This window comes from Poecile atricapillus, chromosome 9 (assembly GCF_030490865.1).
Source record: "Poecile atricapillus isolate bPoeAtr1 chromosome 9, bPoeAtr1.hap1, whole genome shotgun sequence".
Taxonomy (NCBI): domain Eukaryota; kingdom Metazoa; phylum Chordata; class Aves; order Passeriformes; family Paridae; genus Poecile; species Poecile atricapillus.
In genome coordinates, this window is record NC_081257.1 from 16,821,723 (window position 1) to 16,843,442 (window position 21,720).

Below are 21,720 nucleotides of genomic sequence, written 5' to 3' on the forward strand. Positions count from 1 at the left end.
ATCTCTCTCAGCATGTACAAAATATGGGGAAAATAGTGTTTTTGTGAATATCATTGGATGTGTCATGCAGCACTATTTTGGAAAAACACAAACAAGTGTTTGGTTCCTGCAGACAGACTTGCTGGAGGGAGCCATGGTCAGAGCAGCAGCGTGTTGGGAGGCACGGGCAGTCTCAGCTAGACCTTGTCCCTCACACCATGAGCTGTGTGCCTGTCTCTTACCATCACTGCAGTGCTGGGAAAGGGCAGGTGCTGGTGGTGGCCAGCACAGTGAGTGCACAGCTTCAGCAAGAGGCTGCTGGCAGAGAAGCCAAGGGGTCCATTCCCATTTCATAGCCAGGAAGAGATTATTTTTTTTCTACATATCAGCCGGCCAGTGCTGGTTTGGGTTGTGAAATCCATCTAGAAGGTTCCCTGAATGGCCACAGGAGCGAGTGCTGTGAAGTCCAGTCCTTGTGCTTGGCTGTCACCGTTGGGCATGTGGTTTTAATTTGTGCTGTGTAGGGTACACCTACAACAGATGTTACCAACACTGAATTTATTCTGTGACCATACACCGCCTGCATGGTGTAGTGTTGAGAAGGGAGCGTTGTGCGCTTCAAACCAGATCTTTCAGAGCAAATTGTGGCTGATAGAGATGGACTAACACAAGGGGCTTCTTTTGTAATGGAAGGGTTGGACAACTACTGGAGAAGCTGCAGTGTGTTCAAACAGCTGGCAAAAGTGGGAGCTCAGCTACTGTGGGAAATGGAATGAGAACCATACAGGAAATTAAGAGCATGAGCACCCACAGGCCTCTGTAGGCTGCCTGTATTCACGGCATGTGGAGTGAGATTGTTTACCAGCAGAGTGTATAGAGGAAGCTGTTCTTGGTCCTCTTCTATTTGTGTAACTCCAACACTTGTTACTTTGGGGTAATCATTTTCTCACCTGATCTTACTTGGGGTTTGTTTATTAACATTTATTATTCATTAAAAAAATTACATCAATATATCTGGTTTTGTCTCACACTTTTTGCAGAGTACTAACACTTTGGAAACAAAAGTCATGAAATTTAACTGAAGACAGGGAGAAGTGTGACCTTAACTGATAGACCTGAATATAGGAGGCTCATAAAAATGCATTGCTATGGAGACAGACTTTTATCTTACAAATTACTTTAGGAGTAAAGGAATAACTCTAAACATTGAAATCCTTTTCAAAATTCTCTATGGATTTTGAGATAAATATGTTTAGCACATTTAACAGAGCGGGAGATGAGCCTTCAATGTGCAAAGAAATGAAGAGATGCTGGCAGAAAGCACAAAGTTTAACATCTGAACAGACTGGCCATACTGTTTACCCTTGGATTTGGTATTAAAATGCATTACATCAACTCTGTTCCCTGCTTTCTGTCCCAGCAGGGCAGTCATGCTATTAATCAAGATGCTGGTTAAACAATATTGTTCAGCAGAATTCCTTTATCTCAGGTTCATAACACTGGGTTTACATACAACGTGTATGCATTACATCATGTGAAAGCTGTATGAATCAACACTAATGTGATTCTGTTGTTGGTTTTAATTTTTGCAGATGCAGATTTACTTCTACAATCCTGATGACTTTGACAGTTTTGGAACAGCAGTTCTAGAAAACAGGGTGGTAGGAGCCATGGCCGTGTTTTTTCAAGTAAGTTAAAACAAAGGCTATATCCATAAACCGAAGTGTTCACCAAGTACTATTTAATTCATTGAATTGTTTCAAACTTAATGGATGCATCTGTTTTCTTGTTCCCACCTGTCTAAGTGAAAGATACTTCATATTGTCTATGTGTGATTTAAAATGTAAATAAGTATATTTAAAAACATAATGAAAAATTTTGCCTGGATTGTTCTGACTTTATAGCTACTCTACAGATGCAAATTGTAGAGCACATTTATCATGGAACTTCCCTTGTTGCTGAAGCACATTGCTGCAGTCCCTGGAATACTAACAAACCAACACCAACTGTTTTGTTTAGGGAAAACTTAAAATTCAAATGTAGCTTGAGAAAAAATTAATCAATACGTTTCATCAATCTTATCTGTAGCAGCTTCTTCTAAATTGTCATAGTAACAAGTTCTTGAGCAGACCAGGTTTTGGAATGAGTGAATTTATGCATCCACTTGTTTGAAATGCATCCTGTGAGAGATGCAGATCTGGGGCTGCTGGGTGAGCTCATCTGTGGTTCCACATGCCCCAGCTCTGCAGCGTGGGGCAGGGAGCAGTGCTGGTGATGGGAGTGTCACCTGTGGCAGTGGCACTCAGCAGTGTGAGCTCCTTGTCACCTCACGGCAGAAACGGGGTCTTACCTTTCTGACTCGAGGGTGAATTGAAGAGAGAGCTGCAGCCACTCCACACCACCAGACTGTCACAGGCAGAGAAGTAGCTAATGAAGATTTGAAATGTCTTGAGGTCTTGCTTTTCAGAAGAGAGGAAAGGAGGGAGGGAAGAGCAAGGGAAAACACTGATCCTTTGTGAGGTTTCACTCTAGTTTTTACTGAGGAAGAAAGTGATCTTGCTGTTATCTTTGTGAAGCCAGATAAAAAGGAATATGCAAGTACCCATATGTAAATACCTCCCTTTTTCTTATGATGTTAGAGTGACAAGCCTGACTCTGCTGCTCAAATTAAGTAAGGTTGTCTTTTTGCATGTCACTGATTTTGATCAAATGCTTTGATAAGGAGAAAAGGAAAGATCCTTGTATTGCATAAATTGCTGTAACTCTGCTGACATCAGGATAGTGGAAGGAGGCATGTTAAATTCATCACTGTTGGATTCTGAGCACTTCTGTGGCATTTCATATTAGGGCAGAGTTGGTGGAGCTGTGATAATTTACAGTGGCATGGCATGATAATGATTCCCCAGACTTTTTAATCTCAGTGTACTATGGGAAGCTTTGGGTAAGTTGAATTTGGCCATACAAGACAGAAGTTCAGAAGCAGAACAACCAAAGGCTGGTTTATAGCACAGTGAAACATTGTGGGTTTGGTGTTTGTGCCGTGTCAGGAGCGTGGGTTTGTGTCATGGTGTGCACCGTGTGTTGTGGCATCATCTGTCTGGAATTCAACTGCTAAATTACCCTGATGGGCTTCATATCAGCCATGTGAAGCACTGCCCCATGTCACATCACCTAGTCTGTATGTGACATGTATTCCCTAAATCTCTTCTCTTTACTGCATCTTAAAATTGTGGTGGGACTGTGTTTGGTGTTCCCCACCCGCAAAGCCAAGTGCTGCATTTACTGTAAGTCTCTCTTTTCACGATTCCAAGGGAGCCATTTAAATAACTTAAAATAGAGTGTTATGCAATTAAAAACCCCATCTTTGATTGTCAGAGACCTCAGGCTTTTCAAGACTCCAGCTGAGTGTTGTAATCCCCTCAGGGAAGCAGCAATCTACACTTCCCATCATTTCCAGCCCTGCCAGCCACAGGACATGGGGCTGTAAGGTCTGGATGATGGTGCAGCTGGACTCTTCTGTTCTGGCAGCTGTGAAATCTGAGGCCATTAGGCATGAGCCCTCTCTGATCTTTTCCAGAGTGTGGGGTCAAGGTAATTCTTGGCAAAGTGACCCAGGGACGACCTGTTTTGCGGCTGCAAGGAAATGGTTTGGGGGTTTTTGGCATATTTTCCTTTTCTTTTAGGTTGAAATGAGAAATCAGTGCTGTGTTGTTAAACTTGTGAGTGTAGCAGGTTTTCTTTCTGGGCAGCTTTTCTCCAAGACAGAGAACAGTCGAGGAAGATTTGTAATGCCCAGAGTCCTCATTCTAGAAGGGCATATACTGAATTCTGGCACCTGTAAATAATCTTCAGGGACACCGGTGTGACAGCTGCTATTTTGACCATCATGAGGATTTTCCAGAACTAGTCCCATAGGGCTTGAATTGTTGTTGTACATAGGGTTATTAATGGATGCTGATATCCTTTGTAGATCCCTACTGTTTTTGACCAAGGTTCTGTTTTAACCCCCTCAGCTACGTATGATGTGCTGGGCTTGTTGATCTGTGACTTGGGAAAATGTTTTTCTTGAGAAATACTTGGTGTTCCCTGAACCTTGCTCCCCAGGACTCCATACAGATAAATTTGCCATGGCTAGTATTTCATGCAGCTAATTTAAAGCTGTCTTTTAAAATTGATTCCTAGTGACTTTTGAATGAAATGTCCCTAAGATGTCCATGGTCACATTTTGATTGGCAGCTTAGGTTGTTCAAGTACTACAGCTTTCTACTTTGCAGAGCTTTGGTCCCATCTTGAAATCATTTACCCGGAACACAGCTTTTAAAAATTGTAGCAAGAAAGGTCATACTGTTTTTTCCAAATGCATTGGAAAACTGTATCATGCTTGCTTTTCTATGTAAATATTTTAACATAAATTATTGGATATGTTTGCCATTAAGACTTGGATTTTTTGCTAATGTGGTAATGCTGTGCTGGAGTGAATGTGCACAACACTGGCTGAGTTTATAGTCTGGCAGGTGTTTTTTGTTTGAATGATGTTCATAAATGTTCCTTTGAAAATCAGGTTCTCCGGTGAGTGAATATTATACTGAACTATATAATTATTGGTGAAACATTAAATAATTAAGTACCCTCTTTCTTCCTTTTTAAATAATTTAACTTGGACTATACAAGAATTTTCCTTATTGAATTCATTATTTCAGGGGCAATTTCCAGGTAAAGTACATTGGTTCTGAACTTGGATAATTGAAGCACTTGGAATTTCGTTGTAATTAAAGCTGTGCTTTTCTCATTACTTTCATTTTAAGCTCTCTTGATAAATGCTATTTCTGTTTGTGTGCTGTAGGTTAGTTGATTTGACAAAAAAAAAAAAATTACCAAACTAAGAAACAGTTCTTGCAAATACAAACTGCTATAACTGCTCATCTCTGTATCTCATTGTGCATAGACACTGAGAGGGTCTCACACAAAATAGCACTGTGGGGACTCTACAGCAGTATTGTCAATTTGCAAATTAGGTGAGCCGGCCTCAAATCTCTACCTAGATTTTCTTTGTTGTCAAAGAGAACTCACTTGTTATTGTAGCAAAAATAAAAATCCCCTGGAGATAAAGGAGAGGATTCCATGACAAATGAGACCTTGCCTTCAGACAGGTTTTTCAGGGGAACACATTATGGCCATTCCTTGCAGTGATTCGGTGTTAGAGTGAAGCTGGAACTGGTAGGAGATGTTCAGCTTGACAAGCCCATCACCTCCTGCTGACAGCACCCTCTTGGCTGCCAGGAAAAGCTTCTGCATTTGCAGGAAGGGTACTGATGGACCCAGATGAGGGGCCCTGTGTTGTGGGAATCCTAAATGAGCTTCTGGCTGCACACTGGGACCCACCAGCTGCTGGAACACATGTAGCAGGTCCCAGTCCAGCAAGGCACCTCAGGCTTGATTTAAATGATCCTAACTTGAATAGTTGGTGCGCGTGTTTAATTTCAGCCCACGTAAGATTCAGCTTGTAGTTAATGATGTTCTGGCTCTGGGCCTTGGTTAATTGTCAGGCTGAGCTAGCTTTGAAGCAAACATAGGAATGGAAGGCAAGGCCCAGGTCTCTCATGGTTCCTGAGTCATCTGTTCATCATACATGTAATACATATTTATAAGTCACATTTAAAATGAGTAGTTACTTGGATTAAATGCATTCAGACATATTGCACAGCTCTGTTTTAACCATCTAACAATATAATTCATTGCATGCTTCACTACTTGCTTTATTAAAGCCAAACTTGAAAGTGTTCAAAACAAACATATTGCTTTTGCATTTGAAATATTCATCTTTTAGTCCTGCAGTATATTCATTATGGCAGAGAATACTTCATTCCTTGATTACTGCTGTGAAAAGGCACAATACTGATTCCCCAAGCACTCATCAAATATTCGATAGCTCAGAAATTCAGGAGGAGGTGATGGAATTCTTGTTCCTACCGGGAGGGCATATAAATCTATTTTATATTTGCAGAGAAAACCATCAGTGATTAGTTACTGTGTCTCAGGTACTCAAACAAATCATCTCTAAAGAAATTAAGTAAAAATGAATTTTAAAATAACTTTTAGCAATGCTTTCATCATTAAAATTAGCTCCATAATGATGAGTGATGTTGATACCTCGATCACTCAAGAGCTTCAGCAGTGCAGAGCTAGATTTTTAAAGGTAATTAGGTACTTGGCAGCAAATGTGCAACTAGCAGTATTTTTAAAAGTACATGGGATAAAAATCAAGGGGTTTACATTTCTTGAGCTGAGTTGCCTTCCAATGCTGACATGTCTTTTTAGGTTTGTTGAAAAAAACCTACTCTGTAGCCCTTTTAACTTTCAGATCTATGTATGTATTATTTGCATATAAATTTCTTTATATTTACTAGTTACTCATGTATCCAGATATTTGTTCTTCACAAAAATGCATGCTTGTGGCCTTGCTTTTTGTGAGCTTTTTTTTGATAGTAGTTCTTGGTCTGCTTCATCAATATGATCAATCACTCACTTTTCACAGGGGCCTAAATGAGCTGAACACAGAATAAATTGGTGGAACACCATCAAAGCTATTGAATATTTGCCAAAAATATGCTTTTTAAATGTATATTTCTCAAGCAACATAATTCAGCTTTTAACTTCCCTTGGAAGCCTTTTTGTTCCCTGTTCTTCCTTTTCATTAACTGTTTCATGTGTTTGCCACCATAACTAAATAGATTCAGTGAATAAGTGATTTAAATATGGTGGCTGTTAAGAAAAACACATCCAGTAGGAGACAGAGTCCCATGTTCCCATCTCAGTTCCTGGAAATTCCCTGATTCTGCCCTGCCCTTATTCTAATGCTTTTTGAAAGTCTGAGCAAAACGAGTTTGATTTTGACAATGAGAATGGAGAGAGAGGTGTGCACTTCTCTTGGAACATTATATCCACCTACATGAAGCATAATCAGTACTCCAGTGTTTAGGCAATATCCTAAAGGTGATTTGCAATAGTGAAAATAACACTTGCCATCATTAAGATGCAGAGCATCATCCAGAGTCATTGAGAGACTTTTCATTTATTTTAATTGACTTCAGATAGACGTAAAGAACTTAAAATTGAATTACAGTATTAATTTTTTAAATGTTTACATTAGAACCTGTGGGGTTTTATTAATAGTGGCTCATGAATAATAAAACTGTTATTATTGATTAGCAATGTTATTTAGTATCAGTACAGGTATATTTTTATTATCTTCATACCATGAAGATATGTACAGCTCCTTATTCAGTAGCTGTATACCAATAACACTCCATGGAAGTGAAGACAAACAAAACAATTTGGAATGTATTCTTCTTTACTTAGTCCAATTTCACAGCCTTTTGAAATGTTACAGTTGTAGGAAAACATTAGTAGTTACTAAAATTTTAAAATTTTAAAATTAAATTAAATTAAAAATAATTCTTAAGGTCTGTTACATTTGAGTAGAGTTCAGTTTGTCAGTGGCACAGACCTGCCTCCAGACGTGGTTTCTTTAGCCAAAACATGCAAGTTTGGGTGCCTAATAACAAGTGCTCATGCTGGTCAAACAACTTCCTCTGAAACCATTTTGATAGGGGGAGTGTTTGGGTAGAAGACAAAAATTCATGGAAGCTCTTTCTATAAAAATCTATTCTACCCTTTCCATTAAAGAAAACAAAAATATTTTCTTTAAACTAAGCCCAAAATTCTGATTTTTATTTCAACTTATGTTGAAAGTTTCTTAGGGAAATGTGAATATTTTTTGAATATTTTATGTAAAATAAGAAAGGAAAAGGAGAACAGATGGGGAATAACTGAGAGTAAAATATATATCTGTATATCTCCAATTTTCGAGCTTATTAAATTTCCAGTGCTTAACAATGAGACCATATTCTGATCCATACCTCTGCCCAGATTAGTCATGTTTCAAATGATATTTAATAGTAAAACTGCTGTTTACAACATTTTATTTTTTTTTTTTAATTAAGGTTTCTTGTAGTAATGTTCTTCATCCTGTATTTTGGTACATAAAAGAGCAGGCTGACTCTTGAGAGCACGAGGCAAACAATCCCTGATGAAGTCTTGAGTTTAGTAGAGAAGCTTCAAAAGGCTTTTAGTTGTGGAGGGCGATGCAGTTGTGAGAAGGGCAGGGCTGCATCCCTCTCTCAAAAAGGAGGGCAATGAGAAGGTAAGGACAGGACAGACTGCAGGGGTGAGCCCTGGGACCTGATGGAGCAATTTGAGGAGCACAGGGAGCTAGGAAGGGTTTGTGAGCCCAGCCACGTTCATCACTCAGTGCTGCTGGACTCAAGAAACTCACTCGGAATGAATGAGCTCATTCTGAGCTGAATTGCGCTGAAGAACCAGTGGCCCTTTCACCTGTGGGGCTTTTTGTACCAGATGCACTTCAGTTCTCCAAACTTTGAGTGCACTGCCAGCAGCACTGAGACACCCCTTGCTGCTGGGTTTCTGTGCAGAGCCTGAGCTCCCGGGATTCCCTCGTGTCACATCCCACACAAACACGAGCACAGGTTGTGTCTGCGGGCAGCGTGCTGAGCGTTCGGGCTCTGCTCACACCGCCGCACGCTTGGCATGGCTTGTCATGAGGAGGGCTCATGTGGATAAATGTGTGAGTGTGAAGAGCAGAGGTGTTCACACAGCAGCCTGAACATCCTGAGCAAGCCTGCTTGGAGGAAAGAGGTACAAATGTGTGAGCGAAAGCGGGGCTGGATTTGGAGGCACAGACTGACAGGGCGGCTGAAACAGATCGTTCTTGGAAGCAAACACATCGTTCCACTTCTGCTTGCCTGTGTTCTGCCAAGAGGCATTTGCAGTCTCTAGATCATGATGGCTGCAACCTGCTGTGTTGAAACTTTTCTATCCACAGGCTGACTGTGCTGTGTAGAAGGGTAATTTACCTTATGTGCACTTCTTCAGTGCCCAAGCAATGGTCTTCCTTTCCTTTCTTCTCTTCACTCTATGAACTCGTTCAGGGTATTTTCCACTAAGGCAAAAATCTGATGACCTCCAAAATACATTTCAGTTTAAGCATTTTTGTTAGATTGAGTTTTAAAGGCTGTTCTGAAAGCAGTACCGAGCAGTTCTTTTTACAGTACAGAGAAAAATACCAGAATACACAGCGTCTATGGCTTTTATTTTGCTTTTAATCTCAGACATATCTAAGGAAATGAATTTCCAAAGCATCTAAAAAATCTAATTGAACATAAAAATTATAATTAGATCCTTTCTTTCTCCCAAATGCACTGTCAATGCTTTCTTACCTGAGAAGTCTGAGACCACAACTCACAACTTGTGCTGTCTCTGGTTTGGATGCAGCAGTGGGGGATAGCAGTGGGGATGGGTTACCAAGTGACTTCTGCTTTTTGTGATAAATCACAGTCCTATGGTCTAATTTATTTAATAAAAAAAAATCACAATTATTGATATTAGGAGGAAGGAACTGCAAATTTTCTTCTTGTTGACAGGACTTGGACTCCAAAGTTCTGCAATGCTGCAAACATGAAAAATGCTCTGTACATTTTATGGGGTCTGTCCTCGATGTCTTGATCTTGATCAGTCATAACCATTAATGAGAGTGGTTGTACGTGTTTCATGGGAGTAGATCTCTGTGTTCTTCTGGTTTAATGTTCATTTGAATGTTAGGATCACTGTCTTACAGTTTACAGCATTATAAATGTTTTTGACCTGCCGGGTTTTTTTTTTCTTTCTGAATGATTCTTAATTGATTAATGGATTGAGATTAATCCCAAGCGGGATGCCATTATTAACTTGCTTCATTAAATTACATACCAACTTGTTAGCATTAATTCTCATAACTGTCCCCTTATATTTTAGTGGTTTTATTTGAATTACTTGCCTCAAGAACTTGATCAGCATGCATTTGTGTATTCTTTTCTTCCCTTTCTTTTCTCTCATCCTTGATGTTCAAAAGTGGAATCAGTTTAGTAATATTTATAGAGTCTAATGTCAGCTTCTTAAACACAGCAATTTACTTCTCTGTGATTTAAAAATATCCTGTTTAAAAAAACAAAACAAAACAAAAAACCTATTTTGTAGCCATGCCATAAAAAATTTTAAATTTACAGAAAATGTCTTCTGGAGTTTTTATTATCAGGCTCCTGGAAATGACACTTATATGTGTAATATATAAAAATTACAGTTGTCAGCCTATAATCTCACCCCTTTGTGGTTCAGGAAGATTAAAACTCAGGAAGTCTACTGATTATAATCATTAGACTAAAACACAAATTAGTTCCCTAACTACAGTAGTAGTTTTTGCATTTTGCTCTCTGTTGTGCATTGTTGATGCATCACTTGGTCATTTTGTCAAACATCACAAAGCAAACCTAGAGCTCAGCCAGCATGGAGGGACCCCAGCCTTCCTGCAGGCTCCATCACTGCTTTAGGGAAGGGACAACAGCCCCTTTTTGTGTCTCTGAGCATTGAGCAGCCATCAAATCTGGCTTGTTTGTAACTTTGGGGTAGCAATGATTGCTTCATCCCTGTCCTCCTTACATGTTCCAAATCTGGTTCATTTTGACTTGACCTTTTCTTTAAGACAGAGAGAGAGAGAAGCTGTAAATAAAGAATCAATTTTTTGCTATCTTAGTTTTTGGAGGGTTTTGCTAAAATTAATCTTGGTTACAGAATCACAGGAGATGTAAAGATATACATTCATCACCTTTCCTCTCCTCTTCTCTCTCCCAAGCAGAACAGCTGCCTCTGGGAAGTCCCAGTTTTCTCACAGTTTTTAGACACCTAGCCTGGATTCCAGGAAGATAGTTTTTTATGATTGTCTGCCCATCTTATTTTAAAATTAAATTTGATTTTTTAAATTTATTTATTTTTTTAAACAGGCTCTGTATTCATCTAGCTCTCTGACCATTTGTCTCTCAGAGGATTAAATGTATTACATGTGGTTTACATTCATGGGATGTAGATGGAGAAATCTAACATTTCAGCCAGGAAACTCCAGTTCTCCAGTCCACATGTTACCCAGTTCTGCAGGATTTTGAACAGGATTTTGTTTAACCCTTAGAAAAGTTATGCCTGTTTTTGCCCTCTGTATCTTCCATGAAACTGCAAAGTCTTCTATGTGTCTGGTTACCAGTTAGTGTTATGGCACATTTTAAGCAAAGGTGAGCACAGGATCTATTCATAAATGATTGCTGAGTTTCCCTTTTTGCCATAAAAGAGAGATTGGTTGTAAAGCTTGAATATATAAAATAGATGGGTAAAATTGGGGCTTCCTTTCACTTTAGATCTTCTGGCTCAGATGAAAAAGTTATTAAATACAAGCTGTTCTGCCTGAAGAATTATTACTGTAGTTCTCAGCTATAACAGTGCCACGTTTCTCCTTGTATTGGCAAGAATAAACAATACAAGCTTCAGACAGAATTTCCTGGGTAGCATACCAAATGTTCTGGAAAACCTTCTCGGACAGCAGCTGATACATTTTTAATACAAATAAAACGTAATTCTTTAGTCTCGTTCCAGTTTGATCCCTAAGGTGGAAAAAGTGTACGGACTATGCATAATTGATGTATTTGTTTGAAGTGTTTACCCGGATACTCCATTCACAAAGCCTCTTTTTGTTAATAGGTTGCCGTGAGATGTAAGAATTACTTAGGGCTCTTTTTGTACAAATAAATGGAACGTGTCATTTTTTTTGTACAGTCAGTGAGGTGGTTACACAGTCATCCTGACTGAGTCTTTGTGCTGCCCACGCTGTTCAGCCTAAGTCACAGAGCGGGTCTGGCTGAAATGTCAGTATTTTCCCAGATCAGAAGTGATGGGAAGGCATGAAAGCATGCAAGGGAGAGAAGAGGATGGTTGGGAGCTTTCAGGGTCACATGGATTGGTGTCAGGTTGGCGTGTCTGTGTAAGCACCACCCCAGTTGTTACCAATGATTTGTGTGGTTTCTTGTGCAATTCCTAAACATTACACATGATGCAGAGCAAGCATGTGGGAAAATGTCCCTCAGTAATTGAATTATCATCTGTCCTAAATTACTGTAAGTCCAGTGTTACAGGTTACTGCCAGAGGGTTGAGTTGTTGCTGGGTTTTGCCGTCTGTAATTTTTGTGCTGCAGGATGACTGTGGGAGAGATGATTATTGAGGGTGTTCTTAGCCCATGATTTTCATTCCAGAGGTCAGAAAAAAAAAAAAAAGACAATGAAAGTAAATCATAATCTAGTGTGGTCCCTTCTTGATGTCTTTGTACAGATGTAGACATTTGTATGTATAACTGATGGTTTAGCTGATAATGCTGATGGCAGATCACCCCCAAAATAATTCTGCAGCCGAGATGGCAGCTTGCCCAGAGCAATCCTGGTACCTGATGTTTTACCTCCTATGAATCTAAATCAGAAATCTTCAAGTTTATGGGGTGGAGCTGAGGGTGTGTAAACCTGGGAACCCTTTTACAGCGTAACTTTATAGTAGCTTTCACATGTATCTTCTACATCTGGGATTCACTGAAAAGCACAATAATTTGACTAAGGTGATGAGTTCCAAATGAGCTCAGTGGTCCTGGTTTGAGTAATTTAAACCTCCTTTTGTTTAAAGTTCAGGTGGGCTGGTATCAAGAGTTTCCATAACAAAACCAGCCCAGAAGCTGGGATGTGCTCTTATGCTCTGCTGGAGATAGGTGACAGTCAAGAATGCCAATCACCATCTTATTCTATGCAGAAAAGTGAAACGTGTTAAATAAAGATTGCTTAAATCTGTTCAGCACCTCTGAATAGTGAGTTTTGATGGAGCAGGATTTTTCCTCTGAACTTATGGTGTTTGCAACTGCTTCACAGCTCTGAGGAGCCAGGGAAAAGCTGTCTGGCTGACACCATCAGAAAAGTATTTAGCTGCTGATTGTAAATGTACCATTTCGGTGCATCAAAAATGCATTGAAATGTGGTCATTATCAAGTCTAAAGAGACTTTCTGAAGGAGGGTATTGGTTTTGCAACATCTCTGCTGTATCAAATGAAGCCTAACTGGAGATTTGGCAAAGTGTTCTTTATGAGTAAAGTAAAATGATGTACCACATTAGAAAGGAGCTTGGTTATTAGAAAGCTCAGTCTTGCTCCTGATAAAATGGATTTTTTTCACCGTAAAATTCATCTTTACTTGCTGCAAGAATATTGCTAAAAGAGATTAACTTTGGATCCCAGTGTATTTTATAGTGTGTCTCATGTTATTTTAAGGCTGTAAATATATTAGCTGATCTGTAAGCTTCACTTAAGTTACTGCTTTCTGGGTTTTGGAAGAAATAGGATCATGGTTATGCAGGAACCAGGAATATTGAATTAAATCACCCCTTTTGATATTTATTTTCCCTTGGGATCATGATATCAGATCAATATTTAAAAACAGCTTTATGGGTAAGTGTTGATTAGAAAGCAAAGCTCCATAACCTTAACAGCTAAGCTAGGAATTTTTTCGGTGCATTTTATCTGTGGTTTGTATGGCATTATCCATATGCCTGTGTTAAAAGTAAGAAAATAATTTTATTATTTTCTTACTCCTTATTCCCTCCTGCCTGCCTTGCTACCTGGCAAACCTACTTTATCATATCTAGATCCTATAAAAATATCTAACATAATTTGAAATGCTCTTGTGTGAAACATGATTAGACTGCATCAATCACTTTTCAAAGATTTTTTTTCCCTCATCATTTTGTATTCTAAACTGCTAAAATCACATTCTTTTATATCCTCCTGCATTTCATGGGAGGAATGAACAGACAGATAGTTCCCCATCTTGGGTGAACCAGTCTTATTAAGTACTCTCCCACAGCACATACCAGTCAAATTAAGCTTTAGGTTAACGTTTTGGAATGCTCTCCTCTTGCCAACTCATTACTAGTGATATGGCAAAGCAAACTGTTGCCTTCTGCTATTCCAGATATCTACAGAGATTTATTACATTTCAGCTAATAAGCTTACCTTCCTAATAGCATGCAGCCCACCCCGCCTTATGGCTTGACTTGTCCCTGCTCATGACTTCAGAAGAGAATTAAAGGCCAGAAGTAAAGGTGGCTTTTAAACCTGTCTGGGCAGAGCTGTTTGGGGGTCCCTGTGTTTTGGATGGGAGCATCCATCATTTTGGAGTCTGAGCTCACTCATTACCTAGACCAGCTCTGCGCTACCCCTCGGGCTGATACTGATCCCCCCTATGGACAGATGGTGCTGGGAGAGGAGGGCGATGCCTGGGCAGGTGGCACCACCTCAGTGTGCAGGGCCAGATGGGCACTCAGGGTTTAGAGAAACTTGGTCTGTGTGTGCAGTACAGCTGGCTGCTACCACACCTGTCTAATAGAGTTGTTGAAAGACTGTATAAATTCATGCTGAGCTGTGGGGATTATGTCTTGTCAGCTGTTCTTGTGTCAGAAGCAATTTTTTTAAATGCTGCATTTGTGTCCTAAGTGCCCAGCCTATGTCTGCCTTTTAGAAAGTGCCCTCTTCCTTCCTTCATTACTGCTTGCATCGTATCTGAGACATGTAACTGAGACATATAGTGTCTTGCCCCTAAAAATAGGAGATTTTAATATGTCTTTGTTATCATGTTATATTTTCTGCCCCCCCTTAAAATCTGAGTGTAAAGAGAGCTGCAAGTGCAGGTGCTGGGGATACAGACCAGACTCCGGTGAACATGGGATGCTCCAGCATGAAGCTTTTGGGCTGTGGTGCTTCTCTGGAAAGCCTCTAATCCTTCACAGCAGCCAGCAGTGCAGTGCTCCTCGTGTGCTTGTTACAGCTGGGCTGGAATTCCAACTGTGTTGGGTCTCAGGCACTTTGGGCACGATTGGCTGTGCAGCTTGGCAGTGAAGATGTCCCTTGGTGCCAGCCCTCTGTGGATTGCCTTCACAGAGCCTTGGCTCTTCATCTCCTTCCATAACAATCAGGCTTTTGGCAGGGAAAAGCCTGGTGCAGGTTGTGGTGTCAGTTGCAGGTGGTTGTATGAGGGTGGTGACATCAAGAGACCATGCAGCTTGGCAGGTTTTAAGAAGAGAGATAAGAGACTTTCCTAGAGGTCAGCACCAAAACTGGGGCTGTGGCAAAGCATGTGCCAGGAGCCTGTATGGTCCTGCCGGCCTGCACAGCATTGGTGATCGGATCATCAGCACTGTTCATGAGCTGTGGACACCCAGGAGTTACAGAGCTGGGTGCAAGAAGAAAGGAAAAACAATAAGGAAACATAAGGAAACACCTCAAATTAATAGCCAGGTTTTCTGGTGAGCAGATTCAGAGAGGAGGAGAGGAGATAGAAGAATCTTCCTGAGCACATTCCTGTGTACATTCACCTGCAGGAAGCATCTTCACTCTTCTGGGTCAGGCTACACTTGTTCAAAGAGCACCTTTTGTTCTAACCCTGTTTTAAGTTTTGTTTTAAATCTTGTTCAGTTGTATTTTACTTCTCTCATAACTTTCCCTGAGATTTTTAGATTCTGGTAATTTTGAAGTTATACCCTGTGGAGGAGGAGGGCTTCCTGACCAGAGACAGAGCTTGAAAATGCCCTCCATAGATGGGTCATGCTCTACAGGAGCACAGGAAAGCTGTAAGAAGCCCATGGAGCAGAGGCATGAAGGCTAGAGAATCCTGAGGAGTTCTGTGGCTTTAAGACTATCACCTACTCACAATGATTGAATAGCATTCACTTTGCCACTGCTGAAATGTAGAACATCTTGAAACAAGCACACATGTCATGTTAGTTTTTGTATTTCTTTGTATTTCAAGACGAAGAAACTGCTGCCACAAACTGAATGTTTGCCAGGCTTTTAATGCACTTGTGTTCTAAGTGCTGTTTTTCTGCACAAAATTTCCCTATTTGTTCTTAACGTGAGCCATGATACTTGTTGAAATGTTTTTTTAAGGAACCGAGTGAGTTGTTGGGTCATGCTAACCAAGAGAAAAATAAACATCTTGACATATGATCCTCACTGTTTTTGTCTAGTGTTACACCAGGTGAAACAGGGGTTGAGCTGTTCTTCTGTTGCTGCAGGAACTTGAGCAGTTTAGAAGCAGCTGAGGAAAAAAAAGATGCAGGCCACATCCTGCCACTCTTAATTCAGTGGCTTGGAGAAGATTGAGATAGTCTGCCTCATTTCTGTCACCTGCTTCTTGGAGCTCTACAGCTGTGACTGCCCAGGGACAGCCCTGTGACTGGCACTTGGTGCACCCACTCTTCATTCCCCCTGGCTCTGGAGCCCCTGGCAGTCCTGCAGCTGGTACCCCTGGCACCCTGGCTGCTGGCATCCAGGTTTCCCCTGGACAAACCCTCTCACCATCCTCAGCAGCCAAAGCTACTTCTTTTTCTGTCTCTGTGAAGAACATCTCAGGGGGTGGAGGAGCAGAGGAACTTCCTTGGAGAGGCAGGAGGTGGAGGAAAAGGTGGGAGAGTTGTGGAAGGATGCTCAAGGAGTATGTGGAACTTGTGGAACAAGTGAGGATGCTGTAACATTTGAGGAGACAGAAGCAGCTCACTGGGTGGAAAGAGACAGCAAGGAGATGTGTGATGAAGAGGGAGGAAAGTCAGACATGACATGAAAGTGGAGTCAGAAGTGAGGAAACCGAATCTTCGTAGGTGCCTTCTGCCTTAGGTACTATGAGCACCAAACTGTGCAAGTTCATAGCATTTTGAAAAGCTGCCCATACCTGCAAGAACTGTATGACACTGAAAATTTACAAAAAGAAAAGATAGAAGAACTTGCTTGAAAGAAAATTACAAATACAAGACTGTATTGTAGTTGTCCTTTTGTGCTGGAAAGTATTAATGAAAAGCACTGGTTTAACACTGGGCCCTTGTACTACAAAGATGCTTGGAAGCCTGAGAGCCCTCCCAGCCCATGGGTGCTGCATTAGAAATGGGAAATTTGGTGTAGCAAAAATTCCTGCTGCAGTTTTGGGAGGCCAGTTTACATCATCCTCCTCAGAAATGAGGTGAAAGGAGTAGCAAGAAAACTGTTGGAATTTGATTTTTCAAAGCATAAGATTTAAAAAAAAACAAAAAACCACCATGCCCTACAGTAATTTGTTTTCACTGGATTTCTAATTTAATTGTGAACTGAGGTGTGGTTGTCATTAGGGAAGTGACTGTAACTTAATTGACATTTCTGCATCCTCTATGTTTGTGACTCATAGATGCTGGCTTGAGTCATCTGTACTGCATGGCTGGAGGGAGCCCAGGGCTGTGCTGGGAGAGAAAAAGACGGGACTTTTCTTGTAGAATGAATGAAATATGCTGGGCAGCTGAGGTGATTCCTTTTCTTTATTTTAAGGGAGAGATTGATGTGACGTCTCTCACCAAAATCCCTTGTGTTGGCTAGAAAAGAGGAAAAGGTTGGAAATTTCTGCTGCATCCTAGGCAAGCTCAGCTGGAGCAATTAAATTAAACCCCTGCAAAATGCTGGAGTTCCAGATGTCCATCTGAGCTGTTCCTTTACAGCCTTTGCATTTTGCCCAAGAAATTTTCCTGTTTAGCCATCAGACTTCATTGCTTTATTTTCATACCAAAAAAAAAAAAAACAAAAAAAAACAAAAAAAACCAAAAAAAAACCCCAAAAAAACAAAAAAAAACAAACAAAAAAAACCCACAAAAACTAGAGACATCTTTTTCTTACTTGCACAGTTTTGTACCAAATTCAAGCCAGGAGCAGAAGAAAATGAGAGCTAACTTCCATTTGTGGTTTCACAGTTTTGAGTTTAGCCTCTCCAAATGTGTGAAGCTGTACATCAAGGAGTGGGTGTTGTAAGATGATCTGGCTGTAGTGCTTGCTATATTTCTTCATTACACTATTTCATTTTCCTCCCTGCTTAGGTCAAAATGGTTATTTTTACCTAAAAACTGTAAATTGAGCAAATTGCAAAAACGCTAAGAGACCCAACCCTTTTTTTTTTTTTTTTTTAACTCAGAGGATGAGAACAGTTTATACCTGATGGCAGTTTTTATAAAATAGCCTCCATCCTGATAAAATGTTACCCCCTGGTGTGTCATTTTTCCAGCTGAACTGCTTGTAGGATTGAGAGATCTTGCACACTGCTGCTTAAATAAATAGACTACATGCTCTATGAAGAAATCATATTATTTTCTCAAAGGAGAACAAGTAGGCTCAGTGCACTGAAATTGCTTTAAATAAACTTGCAGCTCCTGTAGCCCTTTTTTGCGCAGCTGCAGATGGTAAAGTCTATCAATCAAGCTTTCCCAGCTTTGAGAAGCTGCCACTGAAGCTGCCTCTCCTCTGTGTTGCAATTACATTTTTGCCTTTTACAGAACTTTGTATCTGAGATATTCTATTGCTTTAATCAGATTGTGCTTTTGGGCTGAACATATCTTTTGTTTTTCCTTAGATATATGTGTATTAAGATATTTCAGTAATTTGTTAATTGAATGTGCTATTCACTTGCAGTAAATTAGCTGCATTTGTGCAACAACGCTTCGGGGAAATTAATTAATTTAGCAATAGAGTAAGTCAAAGTTTGGGCAAAAGAGTGCCTTACAAAAGGAAAGGAAAATTCATTGTCTGTTGTTTTTACCATGCTGCTGGTTGCAAATCTTGTGGTAGTGAATGGAGGAAATGCTGTGGAGGGGGAGCTGCAGAGTCTTCCTCAGCCTGGTGCTCCCATCAGCCGCTGCCAGCAGGTTACAATGCACGATCAGTGTTCCTCTCTGCTAACAAAGGAACTCAGTGTGCACAAACACAGAGCACTTGGAGCTGAGTTATTAAGCAGACTTAACTCTGCCTCGGAGTTTCATGTTCTTGCTTTTTTTTTTTTTTGAGACAGCCTCTTGTGTCAGGATGTTGCACCAACACACAGATTCTGCTCAGTGTTCTTCTGTGGTAGCCAGTGCGTTTCTCTTTTTATGACACTGGTATTTCAGCCAACCTGTGGTGTAAAAATGACTATTTATGCTCCTTGGGTTGTCAAGAATCCCTACTGGACCTAGTGAAAGGGGAAGTTGCTGATCTATAACCTACTTTGTTCCATCCTAGCCCCAGGATGTCTGCAACTAACCCAGGTGCAGGGCCAACAGGTACAAAGTGATGCAGGGGTTGAGTTAAAGGCTGTGAGGAGCAGTGATTGCAGACAGCTTCATTGCACTCAACCAAAGATGAGGGACAGCCAGAACACCTGACCCCACAGCCAGTTCAATAGCTTTTAAAACCATTGTGGACTTCAAAAAGTAAAGGAAAAAGTGTAGCTTCCTTTTTGGCACTGCTAGTTAATATACCCTGCTAGTAGATATCCTCCAAAGCTGTAGTGAAATATGAAGGTAATACATCACTAGCAAGCTTTCAGTCAGAATGATGTATTATTCAAAGTGGAATTAGCTAGAAGGATCAATGCACACCCATTACTCTATTTAAAATAATCATTGGAAGACTCACTAACTTTTTTTTTCTCTTTTCTTCAAACAACATAGTAAATGAGACATTTAGGAACACCCCCTCCTCCAGCATATGCATCTCTATGACTTCTGTATATTTTCATTCATAGCAGGATTATTAATACCTGAAGGCCAAAACCCAAATTTAACACAAGAGTTTGCCTTCAAATCCCTAAACCTGAAACCAGTTGCCGTAGGCAAAGACAAAATCAGCTTTAATGCTCATTTTTTAAAAAAGAAATCAAAGATCATGGTAGGATCTGTGTGAAATAATGCATGTGCCAGCATAAGGTTCAGTGTCACATCTTGCCTGGGTACCTGTTATTCTCTCTGATTTTACACATGAGTAGAAAATTGAGGTTTTAAGGAGGCTGTTTCCATTTCTTGTTTTTCCGTACAAATATATTCTGCAGGACACTTACTTTGGGCAGTCCATTCATTACACAGCAAATGCCTTCTGCCTCCCTGCTCACCTCTGTCAGGCTGCAGGCTTTTGGCCAGATTTGTCCTTTTGCATCAGCTCATATGGGAGATGTGCAATTATAGCTTATATGGGGGAGATGGAAGAAAATATCATCTGTGGAGGAGCAGGAATATATCATTCTTGGATCATTTAGTGCTTGTGAAGGTGAAAAACTTAGAGCACCAAATCTAGCTTATCATTATGTCGGGAGTTCTGTAGGCATTTTCTTGGCTTCACGGATAGCTCAGTGTGCTATTGTGTCAACCAGTATCCCTTCTCACCCATCAGTTCTCCTGGAAAGCTCCAGATAAATATTTCCTACTTCATTTCAAAACAAGGCACATGTAAACTTTTCATATCTGTTCATCCACATTCCAGATCCGGCTGAAATCTTTCACTTCCTTTTATTCAGTAATGTTTAAGAAACTAGATATTTATCCACAATCAGATTTTACAATGTAGACTTCAAAAGGGAGAGAAGCAAGAGGTGGGACAATTGATTTAGTGCAGAGCAGAAGGGTGTGGACCACAGTCAGGATCCTTTCCAAGTGCTGCAGACTGATGCAGGTTAAAGCATCATTGTTCAGATGGATTAGGAGTAGGGTCTGCCCAAGCATATAGCTAGCCCTGAAATTATTTGGCCCCAAAGACATGGATTTAAAGAGTTTCAAAAGCAATATCCCTAGTGCTTTCCCTTTAGAGAGAAAAGAATGTTTCTTTTGATGGTGATTATCTTGGATTCTTTAAATCCTGTTGCTGTGATGTTAAAATACATATTGTGTGGTGCAGTGTTCACATTAATGAGATTCTTCTCATTTCTGTTCTAAACCAATCAAAATCAGGTCCTTTCCCACAGAGACTGGGGACTGGCATCTGTCCAACATCACAGAGCCGATAGAAGAATAAATTGTTTAACCATGTTGATTGTCCTGAAACCCTACAGGACAATTTAATCTCTGCAACCTAGTTAATTCATAATAGTTTTCTTTTTCTTCTTAGTTGTTTGCACAGAGTGCTTGGAGCTTAGGTTTTTGGCTGGTGAGTTGTGTATCTTTACTGCAGGCTGTATGGGAGCTGAAGGCACACAGTTGGGGGAATATTACCCCTGACTTTCACTGTTGTAATTGAAAGTAGAGTTTGACACATTGGCATCTTTCTGTGTCAGCCATTGTCACTGGCTTCAGCTGCCACGGTTAAGTATGTAGTCATTCATCCTTGGCAGACACCGTCCTTTGCAGCATGAGAGGATGGTCTCTGGATGTTAATGCTCAGCACTCTGGGAGCAGCTGGCTATATCGGATTCAAGGCATGCAGATTTTCTTGGCCATTTTACTTAGCAGATGGGTAAGCCTTGATAGATTGAAGATTTAGTTTCCAAGTCAAGGGCCAAATGTTGCAGTGGGAGAGAAAAGTAAATTATATCACTATTCAGAGGGGAAAGGCTCAGGTACTGTATCACAAAATTGTTGCCATTCATTTTCCTCTGCCTTGCACAAAATGCATGTCATTTCACCTTTCAATATAGCCGACTGTGGCATTCTCCTTCACTTTGAGATGCTTTGCAATACTGTCTGTGAGCCCGTTTAATGAGCTTGAAAGCAGTTCCTGCAAATTTATGACAGTTTAATGTCTAAATGCCAGATATTTTTTAAGGTGGAAATGAAAGAGAAATTTTTATTTTATATCAACCCAAATAGGTGGGCTTTCTTCAGTTCTTTTTTCCCCACACCCTTTTCCATATGACATCTATTTAAACATATTTTTAAAAGGAAAGTGTATTCCTTACTCTTGATCTGTTCAAATGATTAATATTCACCTAATTCTTACGAGGTAGCTGGTACCAGTGATCATTAGAGAG

The 21,720-nt window shown here is 40.3% G+C and overlaps 1 protein-coding gene across 1 annotated transcript in view; it reads left to right on the forward strand.

The window, feature by feature from the left end:
• The window catches only part of PTPRG (protein tyrosine phosphatase receptor type G), a 390,155-nt gene that overhangs the window by 253,966 nt on the left and 114,469 nt on the right, over positions 1 to 21,720 (forward strand). The window contains exon 5 of the mRNA XM_058844737.1: positions 1,572 to 1,667. Coding sequence (XP_058700720.1) covers positions 1,572 to 1,667 — 96 coding nt within the window. The remainder of the gene's footprint in view (positions 1 to 1,571; positions 1,668 to 21,720) is intronic.